Genomic DNA, 23,835 nt, shown 5'->3' with positions numbered 1-23,835 from the left:
GTGGCTCAGTGAATATGGCTTCCACTTACTAAGCCCTGTGGTTTCAGTTCTCCTGGAAAGACTGCTTCTTGTGATCGTCTTTCTTTCGAGAAGCGCCGGCCAGAGCACGGTAGAGCCGAGAGCTGTTAACTCAAGACGGCTCTGCGCCGATTCGAGTCAGCATCTCCGTTTTAGTAGCGGGAAGCGGCGGGGTTATACCGCTTTTCGGCAGCAACCCACTTCGGGCGGGGCCCGTCGATCGCGCGATACTGCTACAGTCAGACGACACTGGAACAAGACAAAGGTCTTCATCGGTGGTAGGGGAAACGGTAATTCTTTCTCACGCTTCGCTGCAGACGGAGTTCAGAGACCTTCATGGGGCCAGGTAATTTGCATAGAAATGGGCTCCAGGTTAACCCGGGTCATCACCCCATTCCAGCGGGACTGCTTGACCTGCTGGCGAATATCCACCACCGGAGAAAGTGCTGCGTCATGGTGGCCCCATCGCGATCGCCACTGGAACTGCTGCGAGAGGGCACCGGAGTAGCATCCCGCGGTGTGCGCCCCCCCCCCCCCCCCCCCCCCAGACATCACGGGCGACCAGCCCATTGGACGCTTTTGAAGAAACTGTTGTCCCCATCTATGGGCTTGGGTTGATGCAGGCTTTTAAAAGAACCACGATGCGTGTGGTCAGCGGTTCCTCTCGAGGCATCTTGCATCCCTAAAAATCTCTGCTCTAATTTTGACTTAACCTGACCATAATGTAAATATTTTGCATAAAGTTTTCTTATCTCCACACACTAACCACGTTTCCGACTTCCTAGTCCACCCGCCGCAAAAGCGCAGTCGCCGGTTAGGTCACTAAGGCTGAGCTCGAAATTGCCCGTTAACTTATACTTCGCAATTTAGAGAACCCTAATAGATCGAAATTACTCTGAGGTCATCCAAAACAGCTTGTCTTACAGTTGCTTCGTCGCCTAAAAATCCAATCGATCTACCTTTAAAGTCCGGGATAACGACGAGATGTCTTCTGTACGAGCATTCTACCTTTTCCAAGTTTCAAGCTCTCTGTCCCTGATAAAGAGGAAAAAGAAATGAAAGTGATGGCAGCCGCGCGTTCCTTCCATTCATCAGAATCTCCACGCGACGGCGCTTGCCTCAGACGGAACTGCACGCCCATCCGCTCATCACGCTCTTAACACGCCACGCGCGACAACGGGGCGGCTTTCAATAAACCGCGCCACGGCGCCAAGAGGAGACGGCGAGCCAGGAAATGAGGAGAAGTTGGAGAGAGGAGGATGCGAACACGAGAGAAGCAGCAACAGCAGCGGCAGCTACTCGACAAGCACGAGCAACACCTTCACCACGGCGTGGGATACCGTTGCTCCTTCCCGTTTCTCCATCGCCAAGGAAAGAGGGATGGACTGGGGGAAAAGAGAGGAAGGGGTCTCCCTTTTGACCCGCTGCCACTTTCTTCGCCAGGAGGGGGAAAGGAGGGCTCCCCTTTCCCGCTGCTCACCTGGCGGCGAGGAGGAAGCTCCATTTTGTCCCTCTCCTGCTCCTCGTCCCTTCGGTCCCAACCAACCCGTTTTTCTCCCTCTCCCTTTCGATGCCTCTCCCTGTGGCGCGTGCGTGCGGCAGCCCCGCTGCCCGAATCGATACGGCCGCTCGGTGCACGGCGGCAGCGACACGGAGGAGCTGATTGCGGGCGGCCGCGCCTCCGGTGATCGCGCGCTCGCTCCTCTAGGGTTGCAACGTCCGCCGCTTCCCGAAATAGAGCCAAACAACGGCTCGCCGCCGCTGCCGTCTAGAAGAGCGCTCTCGGGCTGCATAGAAATAGCACGCGTGCTACTGCTAACTAAGCTATGGCACGCTCCTTCGCTTGACATTTCTCGAAAGTGTACGTACTCGTATATATATATATATATATATATATATATATATATATATATATATATATATATATATATATATATATATATATATATATATATATATATATATATATATATATATATATATATATATATATTCACACACACATATATATAGTTCACTGGGAACAAGAATTGCCCAAAGGTTTCTATTTCCCCTTGGGATCCGAGCTCGCGGTGCTGATGGTATAGAAAGATGACGGCGACGCAGAAACGAATAACTGCGTTTTGTTTGAGACCATGGTCAGTGGGAAGACGACAAAAATCGAATTGCAGATGCATTACCTTGGGATAAACAGGGAAGATGCCGTGCGCCGGCTTTCCCATTAGCTTTGGCCCAATTGCGCAAAAGGGCGCAGAGGCAATAGGCAAAAAAAGATAGAGCCCATTGTAGAAAAAATATGCACAATTAAAGTTCTCAGTCACGCTAGTTCGCTTAATTCAGCATATTGCTTCTACAATGAGCTATACCCTGTCTTGTCAAGGTACACGAAATCGTGTCATCACTTTCGTAAACCTCAATGCCCCGACTAGGTACCGGTCTCCAGCGCCCATCTTGTCAGTAAGTATTCGATATCAGGCTTCGGGAGACACCTGCTAATGCCTTCTCATAGAATAGGAAAAGTTGAGGTGCGAAACGCCCCCTGCTCTCCCCACAGCCAACAGCCAGATGTCCCGAGCTTCGTAAATATATATCTATACACGGTTTTCTTTATTCGGTGCGCCTGCGGTGTTCGTTCTGTTCGTCAGTATCCCGTGGGTGAATGCCAGGCTTCTATGTCGTGGCAGTCATTGGTCATGTCGCATGATTTCACAATATTTATTTACTCAAATGCATTTACTTTGCCGGAGAAACGCTCACGATATAAATGAATAATTTCGAGTTTCTGTACTCTTGGCTTTCTTTCTTTATGCTCTCTCTCTCAGTCGCTTCGTTTTTTTTTTTAAAGTACACTGAACGTTGTAGAGGAGGCTTTATTGCACTGATAACCTTAAATATCTCCTCTCCGAGTAGAACTCAAATCCCGCACTCGGACGCAGATGGCGCTGCCGATCATATTCTTAGGTTTTAATTATGAATATACCACTTCTCTTCCGCCCACTGTTTCTGCTTTAAAGGAATAAGTAACAATCGTCCACTGTCAAGCAGCTTTTTAAGCTTCTTGCTCAGCTGACTCAAATGTATGCATATTGTCACTCATAAACGGTCGAAGCACTCGAACCAGGTTTAATTAAACGTGCTGGGCGTGCAAGACAGCGGGGAGCTTGAGCGAGGAAGAAGATAAAAACCTGTAGCCCCTATAGTGCGCAAGGCACGGCAAGTCCTATCTAAAACAGTTCGGCCGCAGTATGGCGCCACTGGATTCATTGGAACTGTGGCAATATACAGTATATTCAAAGGCATACGGATAATTTCCACGCTCAAAAACAGAGTCAGGAAATGTACAGATATCTCAATTCTCGGAACCGTTGATTACCCCTGAAGACCTAGTCGGAATTATACGAAGGCCGGCTACCTATCATGATGCAGCAGATTAAGAGGCTCTGATACGCCTGAAAGCCGAGCCACGATCTTCATTTGCACATTTTCTTTGCATCTTTCTTTCCTTCTCTGAGACTTCTATTCTCCTTTGTGACGCAAGTGCTTTCCTCTCTTTAACCGCCTGCAGGGCCAGCATTCCTGGAATACCGCGAGGGCACAACAGGAACTCAAGCCCGTTTTCTCTATGCTGAGCCTCCCGCGGCGGCGCATGCCTATGGTCGTCGCCGGTACACGGTGGAATAAACGGTCGTCACGGAGAACCCTACAGCACCCATGCGTGGGTAAGAGCCAAGCACTTCCCGCTGCATCCGCAGCCAGAAGGCGGCGCCCGTACATGGCTTCGAAGACTGCGGCCACGCTGGAAGATAGTAGCGTGCCAGAAACGTACATAGTGGCTGTAGGCGTCCCGCTTCGGCTATTCTACCCCTTTATCACTTTCAGTCGTCCTCTTCTATTTCTCTCAGGTTATTCTTCTGGTTCTTCAATATCCGCCTCCCCATATTTCGAGGAGGCAAGGGGACACGCCGAAAACGCTTTGTAACATCTTTAACGGCTTATTTCTCTCCGGCCGAGTTTTTCCTTATTTTAATCTTCTTTTTCCTTTCAGTTGAACGTATTTTTTAAGAGACGGTACGGTACCAAAACGGCGAAGAAAAAGCAACAGTGGAGACCCTTATCGGTTGGGCGGTTTTATTCCCACAGCTTTCTCCGCGGCCGCCATTATTTTGTACTTTTTTCTTCCTCTCTTTCGCACTCTCTTTCTGGCAGTTTATTGTGCTGTTTTTTTTCTTTCTTTTCAAAAGTTGCTTCGAATCATTCGAAATTGTGCGTTTCGTTTTTCGAGCTGCTGTTATCTCCTTCACGCTCTTCGATGATGGTCGAAGTAGGCATTTTTCCACCGGTTTGCTTCGTGGTCCGTTCACTCGTTTGACGCGAACTGCGAAACAACGGCGACAAAAAAATAGTTTTTCGAATAGAGTACCGATTCATTCGTGTCATGGTGGGAAGCGGCTGAGAGGCGATTGCCCGAACTCTGCCGGTATGGTACCACTGCTTCGTGTAAAAACTGCAGGTGTATTACTATCTACTTCACTTGAGCTCTGTTTCGTCGCATTTATCGTTTTTTGCCCCTCCCCCCCTTCCACGTTCCTTCACCACACAATATGTTGCAGTGTTTCCGTACATACATAAATTGCACCACACCTTCAGCAAACACGAACAGAACCTGTCTTACGTTTCGTTGTCACCCCTATAAACTTATAATCACTCCGCACATCACCGGTGGCTGCTTATTTTTTCATGAAATTATTACCGAAAAAATCTATGCAGGGAAACCTCATAGCGAACTCAACGGCGACATCAACTCCAAGACTTAGCGTACTGCCCCAGAAAACACAACCTTAAATCAAGAAAAATGTTTAAAATGAAGTTTTTTCTCTCTATTTCCCGTACATTTTTGCGGCAACGGTAGCATTGCACGAGCGCTGAAAATTCATAATGCTTAGCCCATAAAGCACAGTCGGTGAAAAATGAGAAGCCATGGGTTTGATTCTAGACTGGATATATTTCTTTTGTATTGCATTGTTTCTTGATCAAATACGGCTTTACTAGTTTAATCGTTCGTAATCTGCGCGAATGCCACTTTTTTCAAAGTCATTTTGCACTGGAAAAAAGTCCACGCATTGCCGTTCACCTGTATTGCGGTAACTACGCATGAAGTAAAGCTAACCTAGAACATGACTTCAGAACCGGCTTCTTAGGCCTCCGAATGATGTTCACACTTATTGGCGCATATGTTTACGTTATCATTACTTCTAACTATTACAATCTTCCGCACCTTTATCCTTATTTGCTTCCCTGCAAATGCATGCCAACATTTTGTAGAAGTGCAACCGCGGTTCCTCATGGTTACATGTATTTGCTATTGCTTGCGCTTAATATGACGTCAAGCAAACCGGCTTTTCTTCAGCCTTTTTGACTAATTCATTCTTTTTCTTTCTTACAGCAAAATTAAAAGTTTATGCATGCGTTCTACCATGTGTTTTCCGTCTTCACATTTGGTTCATCTTGTGCTTTGAGATATACTGCCTTTAGAGTAAATCCGCTAGAGGTCGCTAAGTTCAGTTAGACGGATACAGAAAGGACAACAGATAGAGAGAATAATACAAACGCTCTGGTGCCTGGGCGCAGCTAGAACATTCGTCTCGTTATACAGTTCTAGTACAGCGTGTGCAGACATAGGCAGAGACAGCATACGCCGTGAAATAACGTGCTTCTTAGTGCGCATGTACCGAACGCTATTTTAAATCCAGCATTAACGTTTCGTTTGAAAGAGGTCAGCGCTAAAAAAGCGCTGACCTGTTTCAAACGAAATGCTTAGCCAACTAGCCCAGCACCAAGTTTTGCTAAAGCATTAACGTACTCTCGCGTTGTGTACGATATTTTATGACTTTAGCGCGCGTGGCTTTTGCGTACGCACACAAACAACTTTCCCACCATGGCCTCACACTTCCAAGCAGGACCACTCACTTTGAAGTTAATTCTTCTTTGTTAACCCGATTTTCAGTACGCTCACTGGCCAAAAATTCGGCATCGAGCTTTCGGTTCGTCTCACTTTACCTATAAAAATTATTTGAGTGAAAATTTTCGTCTATCTTTAATTTCAAATGACGATTCTGCCGCGACTAGGCCTAAGGAGAACCGTTCATATGCTGTCAAATATTGTTCCCGTTCTAAAACCATATGACGCCACTATGGGTGGAGTTACGGTTGTGTCTCTGCTTAACGTCACGCAAAATGTTTGCGTTTAGCTTAAGTAATCGGGCAAAGCAGAGCGGTGGGTCTTAAAATTAATATGCAGAAAACCAATTTATGTTCAAGAGTCACGGAAGGAAACAACAGTTTACCAATTGGTAGCAAGGCGCTGGAAGTGGTAAGGGAGTACATCTATTTAAGGCAAATTTGTTTGATGTATGGAGGTTTAACATCGCAAAGCGACTCAGGCTATGAGGCACGCCGTAGTGAAGGGGCCCGGAAATTTCGACAACCTCACTGACATCGCATAGTACACGGGCCTCTAGCATTTCGCCTACATCAAAAAACGACCGCCGCGGCCGGGGTCGAACCCGCGTCTTTCGGATCAGCAGCCGAGCGTTATAACCACTGAGCTACCGCGGAGGCGGTTCTACTTAGGGCAGGTAATTACCGCACATCTGAGTCACGAGAGTGTAATAACTCGTAGAATAAAATGTTGTGAAGCGCTTTTCGCAGGTTCTCTCAGATAATGAAGGGCAGTCTACTAACATCCCTGAAGAAAAAATATATATAACGGGTGCATGTTACCGGCACTCACCTATGGGTCGGAAATGTGGAGGCCAACCAAAAGGGTTGAACTTAAATTGAGGGCAACGCAGAGACCTATGGAAAGGAAATTGATAGGCGTAACGTTGAGAGACCAGAGACCGGAAGCGAGCGGAGTGGGTGACGGAACAAACGCGGGTTAATGGGGAAATGGGCTGATGCAGGGCATGTAATACGAAGGCAAGATAACCGCTGGTCGTTATGGGTGACCGCACTTTTCACAGAACAGGGTTAATTGTAGAGAAAATGAGGGGCCTTTGTCTTGCAGTGGGCATAATCAGGTACTGATGATGATGAAACGTGCCTACGATATTCTAACCCGCGTTTGTTCCGTCACTCACTCCGCCCGCTTGGCAGCCGGGGCAGCGAACGGGACAGCTGGAGGCTCATGCTTCTGCATTCATTCACGGGTTCGAATATTTTAGCTTTTCCTTTTTTTATTTCTACTGCCCCGTTAGGGCGCTCGACTACTGATCCGGAGTTCCTGGGTTCGAACCCGACCGCGGCGGCTGCGTTTTTATGGAGGAAAAACGCCAAGGCGCCCGTGTGCTGTGCGATGTCAGTGCCCGTTAAAGATCCCCAGGTGGTCGAAATTATTCCGGAGCCCTCTACTATACGGCACCTATTTTCCTTTCTTCTTTCACTCTCTTCCTTATCCCTTCCCTTACGGCGCGGTTCAGGTGTCCAACGATATATGAGACAGATACTGCGCCATTTCCTTTCCCCAAAAAAACAATTATTATTATTACTGCCCCTGCTGCCAATTGTCGCTTGAAGTTTTGCGTGAAGTTGTGAAGTTTTGTGTGAGCCTGCGGTAAAACCTTTGCTATGGGAGGACCCGGCATTGCTGACCTGAAGCGCAAATTTCGCAAAGAAATTCGGGAGTTGAAAAACTAATTAGAATTCGTTAGCACACAATATGAAGACCTCAAGGATGAATGCGCCGAGGTTAAGAAGGAAAATGCCGCACTAAAGACAAACCAAGGAAAACTGACCCAAAAACTTGAAAGAGTAAAAAAATCGGTGCATAAAAAGTACCCAAAGATCGTGGCTCAGGATCAGTTTTGCCAGATTAAAAAAATTGAACTGAAAGGAATTCTACATGCAAAGGAAGTAAACATTTTCAATATTCTAGAGGTTATCGACATATGCCACCGTGTTCCAACACGCAATGCTTCTGCCGAGCCTAACATTGTGGTTCAACATTCGAACAAAGCGTGATGCAGTACCCGAAAAAGCACGCAAAAGCGGTTCACGGCGGATAAGCTAGGATTTAAAGATAGAGACCCAGTGTACGTGAATGAACACCTGTGCCCACAACTTACTGTTCCGGAGTTCCCGGGTTCGAACCCGACCGCGGCGGCTGCGTTTTTATGGAGGAAAAACGCTAAGGCGCCCGTGTGCTGTGCGATGTCAGTGCACGTTAAAGATCCCCAGGTGGTCGAAATTATTCCGGAGCCCTCCACTACGGCACCTCTTCTTCCTTTCCTCTTTCACTCCCTCCTTCAGCCCTTCCCTTACGGCGCGGTTCAGGTGTCCAACGATATATGAGACAGATACTGCGCCATTTCCTTTCCCCCCAAAACCAATTATTATTATTATTGCCCACAACTAAAGGAATTGCTCGGAATGACTATCAAAAGGAAAGACGAAAAGCGCTGGCGGTTCGCATGGGCGCGTGGTGGAAAGGTGTTCGCACGGCAGACGTAAACGTCTGACGTAGTGCATATCACTCGTGATGCCGATGTGGAAAAGATAGTCTAGTTGATATTTTAGGAGAAACTTGAATTTTTCTTTTTCCGTTGCAATGACTGCACCGAATGCTATCGAGCAACCAAAAAATGACTATCTTCCCTTTCTGCACTTCAATGCACAGTCCCTCCGGAACAATAATAATAATAATAATAATAATAATAATAATAATAATAATAATAATAATAATAATAATAATAATAATAATAATAATAATAATAATAATAATAATTGGTTTTTGGGAAAGGAAATGGCGCAGTATCTGTCTCATATATCGTTAGACACCTGAACCGCGCCGTAAGGGACGGGATAAAGGAGGGAGTGAAAGAAGAAATGAAGAAAGAGGGGCCGTAGTGGAGGGGTCCGGAATAATTTCGACCACATGGGGATCTTTAACGTGCACTGACATCGCACAGCACACGGGCGCCTTAGCGTTTTTCCTTCATAAAAACGCAGCCGCCGTGGTCCCCTTCCTGAATCCCGTTTTACATTTCATTTTATTATGGTAACTGAAACATGGTCCACATCTCTGTTGATGTATTTTCCTTAGCTGGTTACCAAACGTTTTTATTAAATAGATCTTGTCGCCGTGGCGGAGGTGTGATGCAGCTTATATCACAACGCCTTTCATGCAGCATTGTGGAAGATTTTTCCTTAATCACACCAGATTATGAAGTTTTGACTGTACACTGCTAGAAATCCATGTTTGTTGTTCTGCACCGTCCGCCTGATGGTGAAATCGATGCACTTTTGGGATTTTTAGAAAGACTGCTAAATTTCGCTTGCACTAATTAGTTGTGTGTCACTCTAGGGTGTGACTTTAACAATACCCTAATGCACCATACATCCATTGGTCGTAAATTAGAACTCCTTGATTCATTTGGGTACAAAAATGTCATAACAGAATCCGCACGAATAACTTCTATGTCCGAAATTTTGCTTGACATTTTCATAACAAACAGTACGGAAGACTGTGTATCATCGGGTGTTATTGAGAAACAGATCAGCGATCACTTACCAAATTATATTTTTATCAAGCACAGTGAAATATTGAAGACATCGAATCATTGTGAGTCATACGTTGCACTTATAACATGTCATGGCAATGCTGATAAGTATATATAAGGATTGTTTTAAGTTCAAAAATGTAACGAAGAATCGTAAGATACGTAAGCCATGGCTCACCAATGAGTGCCTGGGAATGATCCAGATGGAAAACTTTTTGTTTTCGGAATTTTTGCGAACCAATACTTCAGCAGATTTCAATACTTTAAAAAAAATACCCCAACTTTGTAACAAAATTTTTAAGTAATGTTAAAATAATTATTTTGAGAATATATTGAGTGCAAACAAATCTAGCAGCAATGTGTTATGACGTAAACTTAATAAACTTCTGAACCGTGGTATTCACCAAACGTAAGAGTTGGTAATAATAGTAAATAGCAAGCGAGTTAAAGACAAGGAGCTGGCAGATATATTCAATGACTACTTTGTACGTCTAGCCAATAGCGTTTGTTCTAATCCTTCAACCCAACATTTGGGTGATCCGAGTGTGAATAGCGCTATTTTTCTTCCAACAACTCCAGAAGAGGTTCATTCGGTTTTCATGTCGCTTAGGAACAGCAAGGCACGTGATATAAACGGCCTCCAGATTAGGCCGATAAACTTTGTTCTAGATCTCTTGGTTCCAGCACTTGCGCATATAATTAATGTTTTCCTCTGTACGGAAAGCATTCCCGAAGCTATACAGCGTGCTAAAGTAACAGTTCTTTTTAAATCAGGGAATAAAAATGAGCTCTCTTACTATCTCCCCCTCTTGGTTCTGCCTAATGTGTCAAAAGGACTACAAAAGAGTATCTGTAAACGCGTCACTGCGTTCTGCGAAAAATATTCTATTATATCACCACAGCATTTCGGATTCCGTAAAGGAATGTCAACTGAGTTGGCTCTGCTCACTCAAAAGAAAATAATATTGAATAGGTTTGAGGAGAAGAAATTAACCCTAGGCTTAGTTGTAGACTTTTCGAAAGCTTTCGATACCTTTGACCACTCCATATTGTTCAGTAAATTGCAGCACTATGAATTTCGCAACATTACTCTCGCAGTTTTAAAATCGTACTTACAGCATCGGAAACAGAGCGTTGCCATTGGTGAAGAGCTTTAATTTCTGCTAGGCTTAAAAGCGGGGCTCCCGCAAGATAGTATTTTAGGGCCGGTATTGTTTAACGTATGTGTAAACGATTTAATTAACATCAGTGACAGCGCACATTTCATAGTTTACGCAGATGACACAAGTATCTTTCTATAGTCAGATAATGTCGTATAACTCGGGCGTTTAGCCAATAATACGCTCGCTTTGTTGTCTGATTGGAGTGCGACTAACTCGCTAAAAGCTAACACATCAAAAACAAAGGCCGTTTTATTTGTACCATCACAAAAGCCTGTAAACTTTGCACTAAATTTATATCTTGGAAATGATAGGCTAGACCTTGTCAAAGAGATAAAAACCTAGGGAGTAATCTTTAATGAACACTTAACCTGAGATGCTCATGTAGACCAGATAAGCAAAAACCTCGCGATGACTTGCGGTACACTATGTCGACTTCTTTACGCTATTCCTCCAAGTATTAAGGTTTTATTGTATAACGCTCTATTCTCTCCTCTTCTAAATTATTGCAGCCTTGTATGGGGCACAACATCCCGAAACAACTTTCACAAACTATTTATTACGCAAAAAGGAGCTATCCGGCACATCGCAAACGTTTCGTACGACGCCCACACAAGCGAATTATTTCCACTTCTTGATATTCTTCCTGTCAAGCATATATACGAATTCAACCTTTTGCTAAAATACAAACACAGCTTGAAAAATGCTCTCAACTACTTTCTCACACAGTGTGACCTGACAAAAACTTCGCAACTTTCCTACGACATCAAACACAGAAAGAGTTGGACGCTGCCATTTTCTAGAACTAACCAAGGGTGCAAGAGGATAGCAAATTGTCTTCCAAAACTTTTAAATAATTTAGAGGATGTAAATCTAGATATAAAGTATATCTAAAAAAAAAGACTGGAAAGATATCTTATTTCTAGCACAGATCTTGCAACTTAGTCCAGCAATGTAATTAACATTCGGTCCTCAATGACAATTTGTTGCGATTGTATCGATAATTTCTGTGTCCTTCATCTAGTGGTTGCTTTATATGGTTTCCCTTACATTTCGTTGTATCAAGACTTACGTAACTTTGTTTATTTTTTTCTGCTGTCAGATTGCAGCAAAACGAACATGGTGCGCTTTTATTATGTGTATTACGGTAACATGACATGCCAAGTGCTTGGGTAGCATTGTATGTTCAATAATGTTATTAGTTGTCTTATTGCTTGTAATATGTCCCAATGTACGCCTATGAATAGTAAGCTTGATTGTGTCCAATGAGAGTGTCTACAACATATGTATAAGTGACCTCTGCTTTTAATCCAGGCATTTATAATTGTTTCAATGAGAAGCTGTAGGTTAACGCCCTTCACCTGTCAAATATTGGGGCAGCAACCTTCGTCAAGATGCTGATCAGCAGCTTTTTGTTGCTTGCCCTCGCATTTTTTGTACTCTTGTAAAAATGAGAAATAAATTGAATTGAATTGCATTGAATAAATGTTTCTACACATCTCCTGCGGTCGTCCAGTGTCTGAACCGCAATAAATTTCGTTGTTATACATAACCCTGTGGCAAGTGGAGCAAGTTTTTCCCCAAAGCACTCATAAACCAATCATAAATGAGAAACGACCAGAATTCCACTCTAGAGGACCAATTGCTGTCCAACCTATCATTTTAGAGCAGGAAAAATACCTCACCTCGGCCGGCTTTCTCGCATGCCTTATACGTAAAGTACGCTTCGCTGTGAGGTGAGTAATATGAAGGCGAAACAAACCAGCATAATCGCATGGCGCAATAGAGGATTGTTTCGCCTTCATATTCACTCACCCCTACACAGCGAAGCGGTCAAGTGCTACAACTTCCTTTAAAAAAAATTATAGGGACGATTAAGTCACCTTAATCATGCAATGCGATAGTGACGTGTTCTGGATCCATTAAAAGCACTCGTGGCTGGAGCTCTCGGACGCACGTCCATACTCAACCAGGAGCAGTTGGCAGCTGACACGGGGGCCGCGCCTTGATTTCTTCTTCGCTATTGTGCCGTCCAAAGCGGTCACGCGTTCCAGTTTGGGCTTACTCGTGCTGGTGCCTGCGAGATCTTGGTTTTGGAGTGGCTTGCGCATGGATGGAACTTCATGAAGGCGACTACGTCCGAAGCACAGCGCGAGTATGTTCACCTGCGGCGATGGCGTAGTGGTCCGATGCAGTTGCCAGTGAAGCTGATCTGCTCGCGCCGCTGCGGGTTCGAATCTCGCTCGTTGCCATAAGGTGTTTTATTTATGTATTTATTACGTCATCCTGACACAGACATCCGCTACTACGCTCATCCTCTCCGTTTGCGATGTCGATACTGTCGCGGCCTCCCAGCTCCTACGGTGATGATGGGTTTTCAAATTTGGCGGCGCGCTGTGATTGGTTTTTGGCGGTCACGTAGCCTGCGACGTCATTAATGCCTGTACCAATCAGGAAATTTCGCCTCGGACATCGGAGGGCGCGACGGTGACTCTAATGGCATCTGACTGAAAACCGAATGAGCCATAAAATAAGCCGGTGATTTTTTTTATATGGGCCATCTTAAGAATCCACATTAGCTTGCATGCGCATTATTGCTACATCTTGCGATGGGTGCAAAGGATGACCCGCGCAACTCAACGCGGACGTCAGAAAATTCAATTGTTAAATTTAGGGCATGGGCAAACAGCTAAACATTGATTCAAATAGCACCAACATGTGAAACTCTTACTTCTGTTAAAACTTCAATACTTTTCAAGCAGCAGTTCTTAACAATCCATATAATCTTGCCAATTTCGTAACTGCTAAGAACGCAAGTACATTTTTCAGTCCAAAAATTCCAGCGCGTAAAAGAAACAAGCCACTCTGAGCTAAAAATAAACAGTAACAGGATAGCTTCAGGAAGAACACAGGATGCTTGGAGGTCATCCTAATGCGGCCTCACAAATTATTGCCCCGGTTGTAATGAAAACTTACTTTGTACAAATTTCCCCACCTACGCTCTCTGAACGTGTTCTCGACATTAGTGAGCGGACGTTTCCACATTTCGCATCAGTGGTAGTGTAGACGCCGCTGAAGCCGAAAATTCACAGTGCCGTTTGAAGCCTAAAAATAAAATGCTTTAGCCGCTGGGACGCTACTACTAGTGCTGAAACCATTCTCACGCGCACACGATGCTGTTCCGTTTAGACCGTGGCTAGGCCGGCGGGAAAAAATGAGACGACGGGGGGCGGGGGGGGGGGGGAGGGGGGGCAGAGGTTGGAGAAGAGGCTAATGCGGCAATTTTGTTGCAGGCAGGCCTAATAATGTCTCGACGTTCTGGGCTACATCCATTACTTCTCAAATCATTGTGACGTTTATCATCACGATCGGCTTCTCGAAGCGAGCGGCAAAAAGAAAAATTGAGTCCAAAAACATCGTAATATGTCGTCCCTGATATGGCAGATAATTTGAACAATGGGAACTTTGCCCTTGGATTGAAGGAAAGGCATACATTTCCAACAGCAGCCTACTTTTTTAGAAAGTGCACCAATTGTCGTTTTCTAAACGCCATAAAGCGTTCTAAGTTCACAGCATTTACAGATTTTCAGCTAGCGCATCAATAAGACGCAATTAAAAGTTTATATTTACCAAAAAATGTACCACAATATGAGTCAATGTTTCAACACAAATTATGTTGCCTTACCTAAGCTTGACCAATCTATAGTTCTCAAGGCTTGGTCCGAGCAAAGCGGTAAACCAGCTTATCGAAGGTTTCAGAGCGTGAATCCACATCATCATAAGCGCCGCATTCAGCCGAAGTTTTCCAACTTCGTGAGCTAGTATACGGGAAACGCTGCCCCGCGGATTACTAACGCGCGCCGATGGCAGAATCCAATGCAGCCGGAGCTGCACCGGCGAGCGTTGTGCAAGCAAGCGCGCTTATTACTGCAAAGAGGCCCTTATTATTGTTCGCTGTGTCACATGTTTTTGCCGCCCATAACCAGGACGCAAATATTATACCCCCGCGTCCTGAATTTTCAGTAGTTCGCGTCGGCCGCCACGCGTTTGGTCGAAATTCGTGAAACTTCGTTGAGTTTCCCGGCGGATTATGCAAATGCGGCTCCGTAAAAGCGCTTTCCCAACTCATTTGAGCCTAGAACAAGCTCGCCCGGAGTCCGCAAATTTATGCACCCTATAGCGTCAATAGAGGCCCCTTCCCAGACCAACGCTAAACCCACGCTCCCAAGAGAGCAATGCTGACATTGTACAGCACTAGAACTTGGACAAAGGTGCGTTGAATTTCGTGAACAACCGCCTAGTCTGCAGAAGGCGCGAGCATTAAGAACTCGTGCTCATGCGCCGAGTCCTTGTGAGGTCAGTATACATAATGTTGTCTATTCTTCCACCCCGTAATTCTTATGTTATCTTCGTGTTCATTTGCATTTTTATAAAAGCGTTCTCTGCGCCAAAGTTGTAACATTATGAAGCGCACAATGTTGTGTAGAAAGACGGCTTATTTCCGATCTCTCAGTGTGCTGTTCAATATGAAATCCGCTGGAAGTGCGAAACTCTTTACCATTATTCATATTGGTGCACGAATTCGCAGCGATATTTTTCGATCCGAACACCGAATCAAATTCAGAAGCAAAGAGTGGAATATGGAACCCAATATCCGTTGCCGACAAAAATGAAAAGGCGGGGATAACAGACCCTGCCGCTCTACAAGCGTTATGACGTGATGGAGACCGCGTAAAAATTAGCTGCTGTTTAACTACTGCTGAACCTGGTTAGAGAGCAAAAGCTGTGGTGTATCGGGCAAGTAGAGGCGGATACACTTACAGAAGGTTGTGCATGAGCTGCCCCAGAGTGAGCCAGCTCTTACAAATAATAAGTGGAGGTCCTAGTTCGGTACGGTACCGCAGTGGCATCGGCCACCGCCGGGGCTCGCCCGACCAAGGTCCGTTGGTCCTGTAGGTCAGAGTAGCCGATCAGGGTCGCCTCCCAGACCTCCCGGATTGGGTTGGGGTGAGGGGGGATAGCAGGGTTGGAGGGGCAGGTCCACGCCATGTGGTAGATGTACAAAGACTTCTCCGCACAATGCGGACAGCTGCCCAAGAATGAAGGGTCGAAGTGTTTGAGACCAGCCGGGTACAGCAAAGTATTAGTATACAGGCGAAGCAGAAGCCGCTCCGCTGTCTTTGAGAGACCTTTAAACGGGCGGCGATAAAGGCCGTGGCCAGATAGATAAAGTAAAACACTGTCTTTGAAGGAGTAAGCTGGAGAGAATTCGAGTTCCTGATCATCGAGGTCGGAGAGGAATGTCCGGTGAGAGAGCGCGCGGGTAGCAGCGTCAGCTGTCTCATTTTTCTCAAGGCCCATGTAAGCAAGCACCCTAACAATATTCTGGCGAGCGGGGTCCCCGGTGTATACGCTGTTTTGGAGAAGGCGGTAGTCTAGGTACGGTAGCCAACCCTGATCGACTTTCCGAGAGGCCCCTCGCGAGTCGGAAATAATTGTTTTGGAAGCGGGTTGAGATGCAGCCAACGCAATGGCGACTTCCTCCGCGTGTGTTCTGTCACGAGCTCGCAAAGTAAGGCCGTACTCTGTTTTGGATTGGTGTCCGACTGCGGCCGTGTACCATCCCCCATGGTGGGGGCCGGAGGCATCCACGTAGAATACGCCGGGTTTCGATCCATAGTGGCGGGCCAGGGCTTCCGCCCACGCCAGTGACAACCATTATGGTCCTCATAGTTCATGTTCGCGGGAAGAGGGCGCACTTGGAGGGCGAATCTCCACTGGGATGGAATACGTACGCGCTCTTCCATGAGAGTGGAGAGTGGTGTGTTGGATATGTAGTCGGGCAAGAAGGCGGTGACCCGACGATGTCTTCGAGAGACGTGTATATAGGTTGGGCAAGTGGGCTTCCAGGAGCTCCCGAAATGTGTTCACCGTGCCACTGCCCAGCCAGCCCCAGGAGGCGCTGGTTGGAGGTGTTCGCGAGGAGGTCTAGAGCCCGTTTAAAAAAATTTGCGGAGGATTACTTCGAGTGCATCCTAGTCTTGCTTCCGCACGGGGAGGTAAGGAGTAGAATATAGAATTCGACTGGTTACAAATACATGCGCCAGTCGCAAGGCGTACTTACATCGCAACCCCCCGCGCCTTGAAATTCAAGGCGAGTACGACCTTGTCATTGTGGGGCATTCGACGGGGTTGAGGACAGCCCGATTGAGTTGTAGCACAACATCCTGTGCAGATCTGTGTGGGCGAAACCGGAACATGGTGTCAGCGAAAAGTTGTTAGGATTCCATGAACTCTGAAAACCTGTCGCGTACCATCGCCTCCATGAGTTTGCCCACACCGGAAGTCAGAGATGATACAGAGGTTGTCCGTGTTAATGGCCTTGCCATTTTTAGGAATGAAGGTGACCAAGGCGGTCTTCCAGTCTATGGGGAGTGGCACTTCCCCAAGCCAGATTGAGTTAATGTAATCCAATAAATATAGATATAAAGCAGGTTGGCTAACAATATGACTAATTTTGCCCCGACCCCGAGCAGTGCCACGTCTCTTTTTTTTTTCAGGGCCTTCCCTCAGGTCGTGGAGCTGGAACGGTTGATCCAGCTCAACGATCTCAGAGCCTGCATATGGGTACGCCGGCCCGCGGGGGTCCTGGGTGGCGCACAAGTACTGGTCACGGAGCTTGTGCGCCAACTGAGTTGTGTTGCCCTGAAAGCTGTGTTTTGCTCTTTGGAAGCGTTTTTGAGTTTCCGTACGTGTTTGTGTTGGGTCAATTAAAGCGCGGAAGAGTCGCCACGTGTTCCGGATAGACATCTGTCGCACGGCCGTAGTGCTGGAGTCGGCGAGTTGGGCCGCACACTCAGTCGCTCGTTGGGTGAGCTCGGCGATGCAAGTTCAAGTTTCCGGTTGTGCTTTTGCCAGAGCCACACACGGATAAGGAAATGCCGGGCCTCTCAGAAGTGGAGCAGGTGGTTTCCCACATCCGATACCGCCTCGAGAGTTTTGGAGTTTTGGAGGAGCGAAGGACAAAGAACAATTGTTCGGACCAAGATTGGTAGCCTTGCTTATGTATGGGTGTCGCAATGTTATAATTTTGCCTGAGCTTGGTCCAATCTGGGAGTCGGGCTTGTGTTGTGGGTCGCCCGAGAGGATGGGTTCTAATCCTAGTGCTAAGGAGGCAGTAGTCGCTGCCGAGGGTTTCCTCGGTGTTGACCCCGTCTGAATACTGAATGTTACGGGTGATGTGAAGTCCGGACACTTATCCCTCGTCACAGGGTTGCCTATACGAGTTGGGTGGACTGGGTCAGTGTGGAGAGTGAGGCCCAGCGTTGACGCGAGCTCCGCCAACTTGCGTCCGCATTTCTCCTCACTGTGGTGACCCCACAACCGACCGGAAGCATTTAAATCGCCCACAATCAGGAGAGGGCCCCGACCCGCAACTCTTAGCACGCGGCTAAAGAGGTCCGCGAATGATACATGCGGCAATTTCGGAGTGCAGTATACATTGAGTATGTGTAGCGGTGGGCCCTCCTTGCGGAGTGGGAGGAGGGTCACCACTACTTAGGACTATTAAAGTGGCAGGTTTAAGTCAACCTGGCTGGTTGTATAATATCTGTGCCATTTCTATTCCTCAGAACAATGTTAATTTTTGAAAAATCCTCTCTTGCGCTGGAAGACGTGCGTGCGGCCATCAACCACCATCTCCGAAAGAAGCACCCCTGCCCACGCATCGCAGGAGGTGAGCGCATCGACAGTATCACCGGCTGTCGCGCACTTACACGGTCACAACGTGTAATGATCCTCCGCGCGCGCATTGGCTGCGTGTGGCCCGGGGAACGACGGGAGCATCACGGAATCGCGACGAGTGATGTGTGTGACGGATGCGGTGCAGTGGAAACACTAGAACACCTGCTCCTTCACTGTGCTCCGTTCGCCGATGCTCGTCACGATATGCTTGCGGCCTATAGGGCGCAGGGCATACTACGAGACTCCATCAAGACGCTATTGTGGCCACAGGGCAGTGCGTGCACTCGTGAGCGAACTTTGGTGAGCCTCTGTGTATTCCTCGAACACCGGGGCTTGACGTCCCGTCTGTTCTCCGTCAGGTATTTACACGCAGTGACCGAACGCTCCACGAGTTCTACCTTGAACGATTAATTACTGCACACCCCACTCCAGTTGTAGCCAACACAGTGCTGTGCGCGTGTGTTTTAACTCCTCTTTCGGAGCCCTCCCCTACGGCACCTCTTTCTTCCTTTCTTCTCTCAGTCCCTCCTTTATTCCTTCTTTTACGGCGCGGTTCAGGTATCCAACGATATATGAGACAGATACTGCGCCATTTCCTTTCTTCCAAAACCAATTATTATTATTATTATTTATTTAATTTTACATTGTGAGAGAGAGAGAGAAATAACATTTATTTGCACCCGTCAAAAGGTTGATGGACATCCGAGGCGCCACTCGGTCCCAGCCATGTCCTCCCACTCAGCCGTCGACCTCCCAGTGGGATCTCTTGGATCTCAGGTGGTGGTGGTGAAAACATTTATTACGGATGAATAGGAGGTATGTTTGGATCAGCCCGTAAGGGACCGATCCGTACAAGCACTAGGTGGAGGTCCCTAGTATGGGACCCCAGTGGCGGTTGCCGCCGCCCGGGCGCGCCCGACTAAGGCTTGTTGGGCCTGTAAGTCGTGGCAGCCGAGCAGGGTCGCCTCCCAGTCCTCCCGGGTTGGGTTGGGGATGGGGGGAATAGCGGGGTTGGAGGGGCAGGCCCAAACCATGTGATAGGTGTCAGAGGACACTGCACTACAGTGTGGGCAGCTGCCACTAAAGGAGGGGTCAAAATGTTTTAGCGCTGCCGGGCACAGCAATGTATTGGTGAGAAGGCGGAGAAGGAGCCGCTCATCCGCCTTCTTCAGGCCTTTACATGGACTAGGGTAAAGGCGATGACAATTTTGATAATATGTTGTAATATCTTTGAATGTATAGACCGGATTAAAATCGGGTTCCTGATCGGATGGGGAGGAGAAAACAGCCCGGTGAGAGAGCGCGCGGGCGGCTGCGTCTGCTGCCTCGTTTCCTGCCAACCCCTGATGAGCAGGGGCCCATATGAGGTAACGGTGTGCGGGGTCCGTATCCCGTATGCAATTTTGGTATATTCGATAGGCTAGGAAGGGAGTGCAGCCTTGATCGACGTTCCGACAGGTCCAGCGGCAAGGGCGAGACGGATGACTTCACGTTGTTTAGTTTCGTCCTCGTTGTGAAGAGTGCCTCACAGGATTCATCTGTTATATCAAATTGTCCAAAGTTCGTACATGTCCATATCATATGGATCATGTCCGCTATGCCCTCGCAACGTTTGCACCTGGGCTGAAAATCTCCGGGTGCCACTTGCTATAAAGCTGAGGGTTAGGGAATACTCTGGTTTGTAGTTTACGCCACGCCACCTCTTCGTTTCTGGTTAGCTGCTTACTTGCTTTCGGAAGTACCGCTCTGCCTAATTTGTAATGGTTTAGGATTTCCTGATACGTATTAAGATCGTCATCGAACTGTAGGAGCTCCTCATCGCGCGAGGGGGACGGGGTTGTGCACAAGACGCCACTGGGATCCCGGAAGGTAGCTAATCCTTGGGCGTGTGCGTGCGCCAACACTCGTGCTGCTGTGGCTGAAATGCAGCCCGCGTCAAAGTTTGTAATAGCTGATTTAGAGTCACTCACGATGATTTGACCTGTTGCTAAGTTAGAGCCAGCGCAATGGCCCCCAACTCTTCCGCTTCCGTTACTGTCAAGTGTCGGGTGCTGCAGCACGCTACCGGGCCTTCGTTTTCCCTAGTTGCTACCGAAATGTACCCCATACTGTCCGTGCATTCTGCGACATCGGTATACAAGACATCCTGTCTGGCCTGAAAGCGGGCTTCCAACGCTACTGCTCCATGTTTTTGGGGAGTGGAGGTATCTTCAATTTGTCCCAAACTTGTCCAGGAACCGGGTCAGTACGTCTTGAGCACGCTCGAGGCTCGTGCCCCAGGTTCTCCAGGATGCTGCGACCAGTGCGACTGCGCAGAAGTCTCTGATATTGCCAGCTCCTTGCAGCCTCAGCGAGCTCTTCGAGCGTATGCGAAACCCTTAGACTCGAAGTCTTGTCCGTGGCCGCACAGGGTGGTAAACCTAGGGCTGTTTTAAAGCGAAAGCTTTACTGGCTGCGAACTTGGGATTTCGCCGTTACGGTACACCGAGGAGGCATATGACGTCACAACGCGCCCTCGCCGCGGATATTTCTCTCTCTCTCGCTCCCTAGTCACTACTGCGCATGCGCCACTAGTAAATTGGTTTTTGGGGAATAAAATGGCGCAGTATCTGTCTCATATATCGTCGGACACCTGAACCGTGCCGTAAGGGAAGGGATAAAGGAGGGAGTGAAATAAGAAAGGAAGAAAGAGGTGCCGTAGTGGAGGGCTCCGGAATAATTTCGACACATGGTGATCCTTAACGTGCACTGACATCGCACAGCGCACATGAGCCTTAGCGTTTTGCCTCCATAAAAACGCCGCCGCCGCGGTCGGGTTCGAAACCGGGAACTCCGGATCAGTAGCCGAGCGCTCTAACCACTGAGCCACCGCGGCGGGTAACACCGCCACAACGCGTGCCTCGACGCGGATATTTCTTTTTCTCTCTCGCTACGTAGTCACAACTGCGCACGCGCCACTAGTAGCACCGAACCACTGATGTTCCGCCGCTGCGCAGCGCCGCGCCTTTCCTCGAAAATCCAACTTTCAATTTTCTCTTTCTTCTTTCCCTCCCTCCTTTTCCCCTTCCTTTACGGCGTGGTTAGCGTGTGAACCGAGATAGGTGATACTGTTACTGTGCCATTTCCTTTCCTCAAAAACCAAACAAAAGAAGTGGCCCGACGGCGTTCATAGAGTTCATTGGCGTTGGCAACTTTGCAAAGACCATTCATTTTCACGAAAGGAAAGGTGCACAACCGGCTCCATGGGTCAGTGGAGACCTCAATCTGGCTTTCGCTTTTTATATCCTGGATTAGCTGGGATAATCCACATTATTTTACATACGCAACGCTGCGCATGCGACGAGAGGTTCGGGTGCGACGAAGAACGCGGCTCAGCTTTGAGGTCTGTCTGGTTACCATGGTAAGGGCGCATGCGCGCAACTCCTCATCTGCGTGACGTCAAGCTCGACGTCGACCGTGGAGCGGCCGCGCGGCCGCGGCTACGGCGAAGCTCACGCCGCACATTGCTCCCCTCCGGTTGTCATGGTAACGGCGCATGCGCACAACTGGCCGCTCCCATGTACCGCGAAATGCTCGACTGGTAGCCCAGTGTAGCTCCCGCTACAAAAACGATTGTAATTTTCAACTTCAATTTTTCAATATCTCCATTTTTAATGAGAAAGCATGTTTGTTTGTTGGGTGTAATGGCACATAGGCTGCTAAGGCCATCATGCGCCAAGCAAAAATCATTATTATTCGAACGTATGCCCTAAAAGCGACACAAGAAGACAATACACAAAGGACACACATACACGCACGACACGACACACGCTTCCGTCGTGCGTGTATTGTCTTCTTGTGTCGCTTTTAGCGCATACGTTCGCATAATGATCAACCAACTGGCCCCGGTATTAGATTCTATAGATTCAAGAGCATTATATAGTTATGCCGCGTCAGCAAAAAGTGTCCGCAAATTTTTTCCGCACGATTATATGGTTGTGTGGAGATAAATGATACGAATAATAATTGGTTTTTGGGTGAAGAAAGTGGCGCAGTGTCTGTCTCATATATCAGCACACACCTGAACCGCGCCGTAAAGGAAGAGATAAAGGAGGGAGCGAAAGAAGAAAGGAAGAAAGAGGCGCCGTAGTGGAGGGCTTAACCGGAATAATTTCGACCACCTGGGGTTCTTTAACGTGCACTGACATCGCACAGCACACGGGCGCCCTAGCGTTTTGCCTCCATAAAAACGCAGCCGCCGCGGTCGGGTTAGACCCGGGAACTCCAGATCAGTAGCCAAGCGCTCTAACCACTGAGCCACCGCGGCGGGTAATGAGAGATAAATGTGCAAAAAATTGTGTTAGGTGGTGCGTGAGTAGATCTGATACTAGAGAAGCCTGGGAGACCCTGGCTAAGAAGCCCGGACCCTGAGCTCCCGCCCCCCCCCCCCCCCCCCCCGTCCATCTGTCTGAAGAGGCCGCTACCAGTCAAGGACTGCCAGCCAGCCTCTAACCGCGGAAGCGCTACTCCCCAACGATATATCAGACAGATACTGCGCCACATCCTTTCCCCAAAAACAAATTATTATTATTAACTCCCCGTGTTCCAGGCCTGCGTGTAAAGGGCGGAAATTGAATTGAAAATTTAACATTGGTTTTTAGGGAAAGGAAATGGCGCAGTATCGGTCTCACATATCGGCGGACACCTGGACCGCACCTTAAGGGAAGGGATAGAGGAGGGGCTGAAAAAAGCAAGGAAGAAAGAGGTGCCGTAGTCAAGGGCGCCATGGGTCCAGGGGCAGAGACAAACGTCTTTTCTGATGGCAATTGAAGCTGTTCAATCAATAAATCAATGAATTAATTAATCAATCAATCAAACCTGAAAATTTATTAGATGATTTGTAATGAGTTAATAAATAAATTGAATTAATGAACATAAACGCTGCGTTTGAAGTAGGTTTGCGTGATTGATTCGATAAAAGGAAAAGAAGAATATAAAATAGAAAACAAATATAAAATAACAAAATTTCGAATAAGAAAAATAAATTAAAAATGAAAAATGAAGGGGAAAAAGAGGAAAAGCAAAGGGTTTCGCATTTCTGTTCTTGAGCAGATAAGTGCGATTATATATTTTTTTCTCCGAGAGCATGAGCTCCGCTAAAGTTTGCATTAAACTTTTGAATAACTAGCACAGTGCAGCAAGAACATTACAGCGAGAAAAATTAGAGCTTTTCTGAGCAACGCGCACTTGTAGATTTTGCATTTGCGCACCAAGTGCATATTACGCCATCCTGCACAGTACCCTACGTTCTCATCTGAAAACTGAAACTGGTTTCGTGCGCAGTAGGCCTGACCTGTTTGAACTGGCGTTGAAGGTTT

General features: G+C 47.3%; 2 protein-coding genes across 3 annotated transcripts in view; one reads left to right on the top strand and one right to left on the bottom strand.

Moving 5' to 3' along the window:
- Positions 1-16,727, top strand: part of LOC144095314 (uncharacterized) — a 149,232-nt gene extending 132,505 nt beyond the window's left edge. Inside the window, exon 2 of the mRNA XM_077629088.1 lies at positions 16,646-16,727. Within this exon, the coding sequence (XP_077485214.1) occupies positions 16,646-16,727 (82 nt within the window). The remainder of the gene's footprint in view (positions 1-16,645) is intronic.
- Positions 1-23,835, bottom strand: part of LOC144094761 (uncharacterized) — a 440,689-nt gene that overhangs the window by 261,012 nt on the left and 155,842 nt on the right. The window lies entirely within an intron of this gene.

The sequence above is a fragment of the Amblyomma americanum genome, chromosome 6 (assembly GCF_052857255.1).
Source record: "Amblyomma americanum isolate KBUSLIRL-KWMA chromosome 6, ASM5285725v1, whole genome shotgun sequence".
In the NCBI taxonomy this organism is placed as follows: domain Eukaryota; kingdom Metazoa; phylum Arthropoda; class Arachnida; order Ixodida; family Ixodidae; genus Amblyomma; species Amblyomma americanum.
Note: the sequence above shows the minus strand (reverse complement) of the source record. Positions and strands in the feature narration are given on the sequence as shown.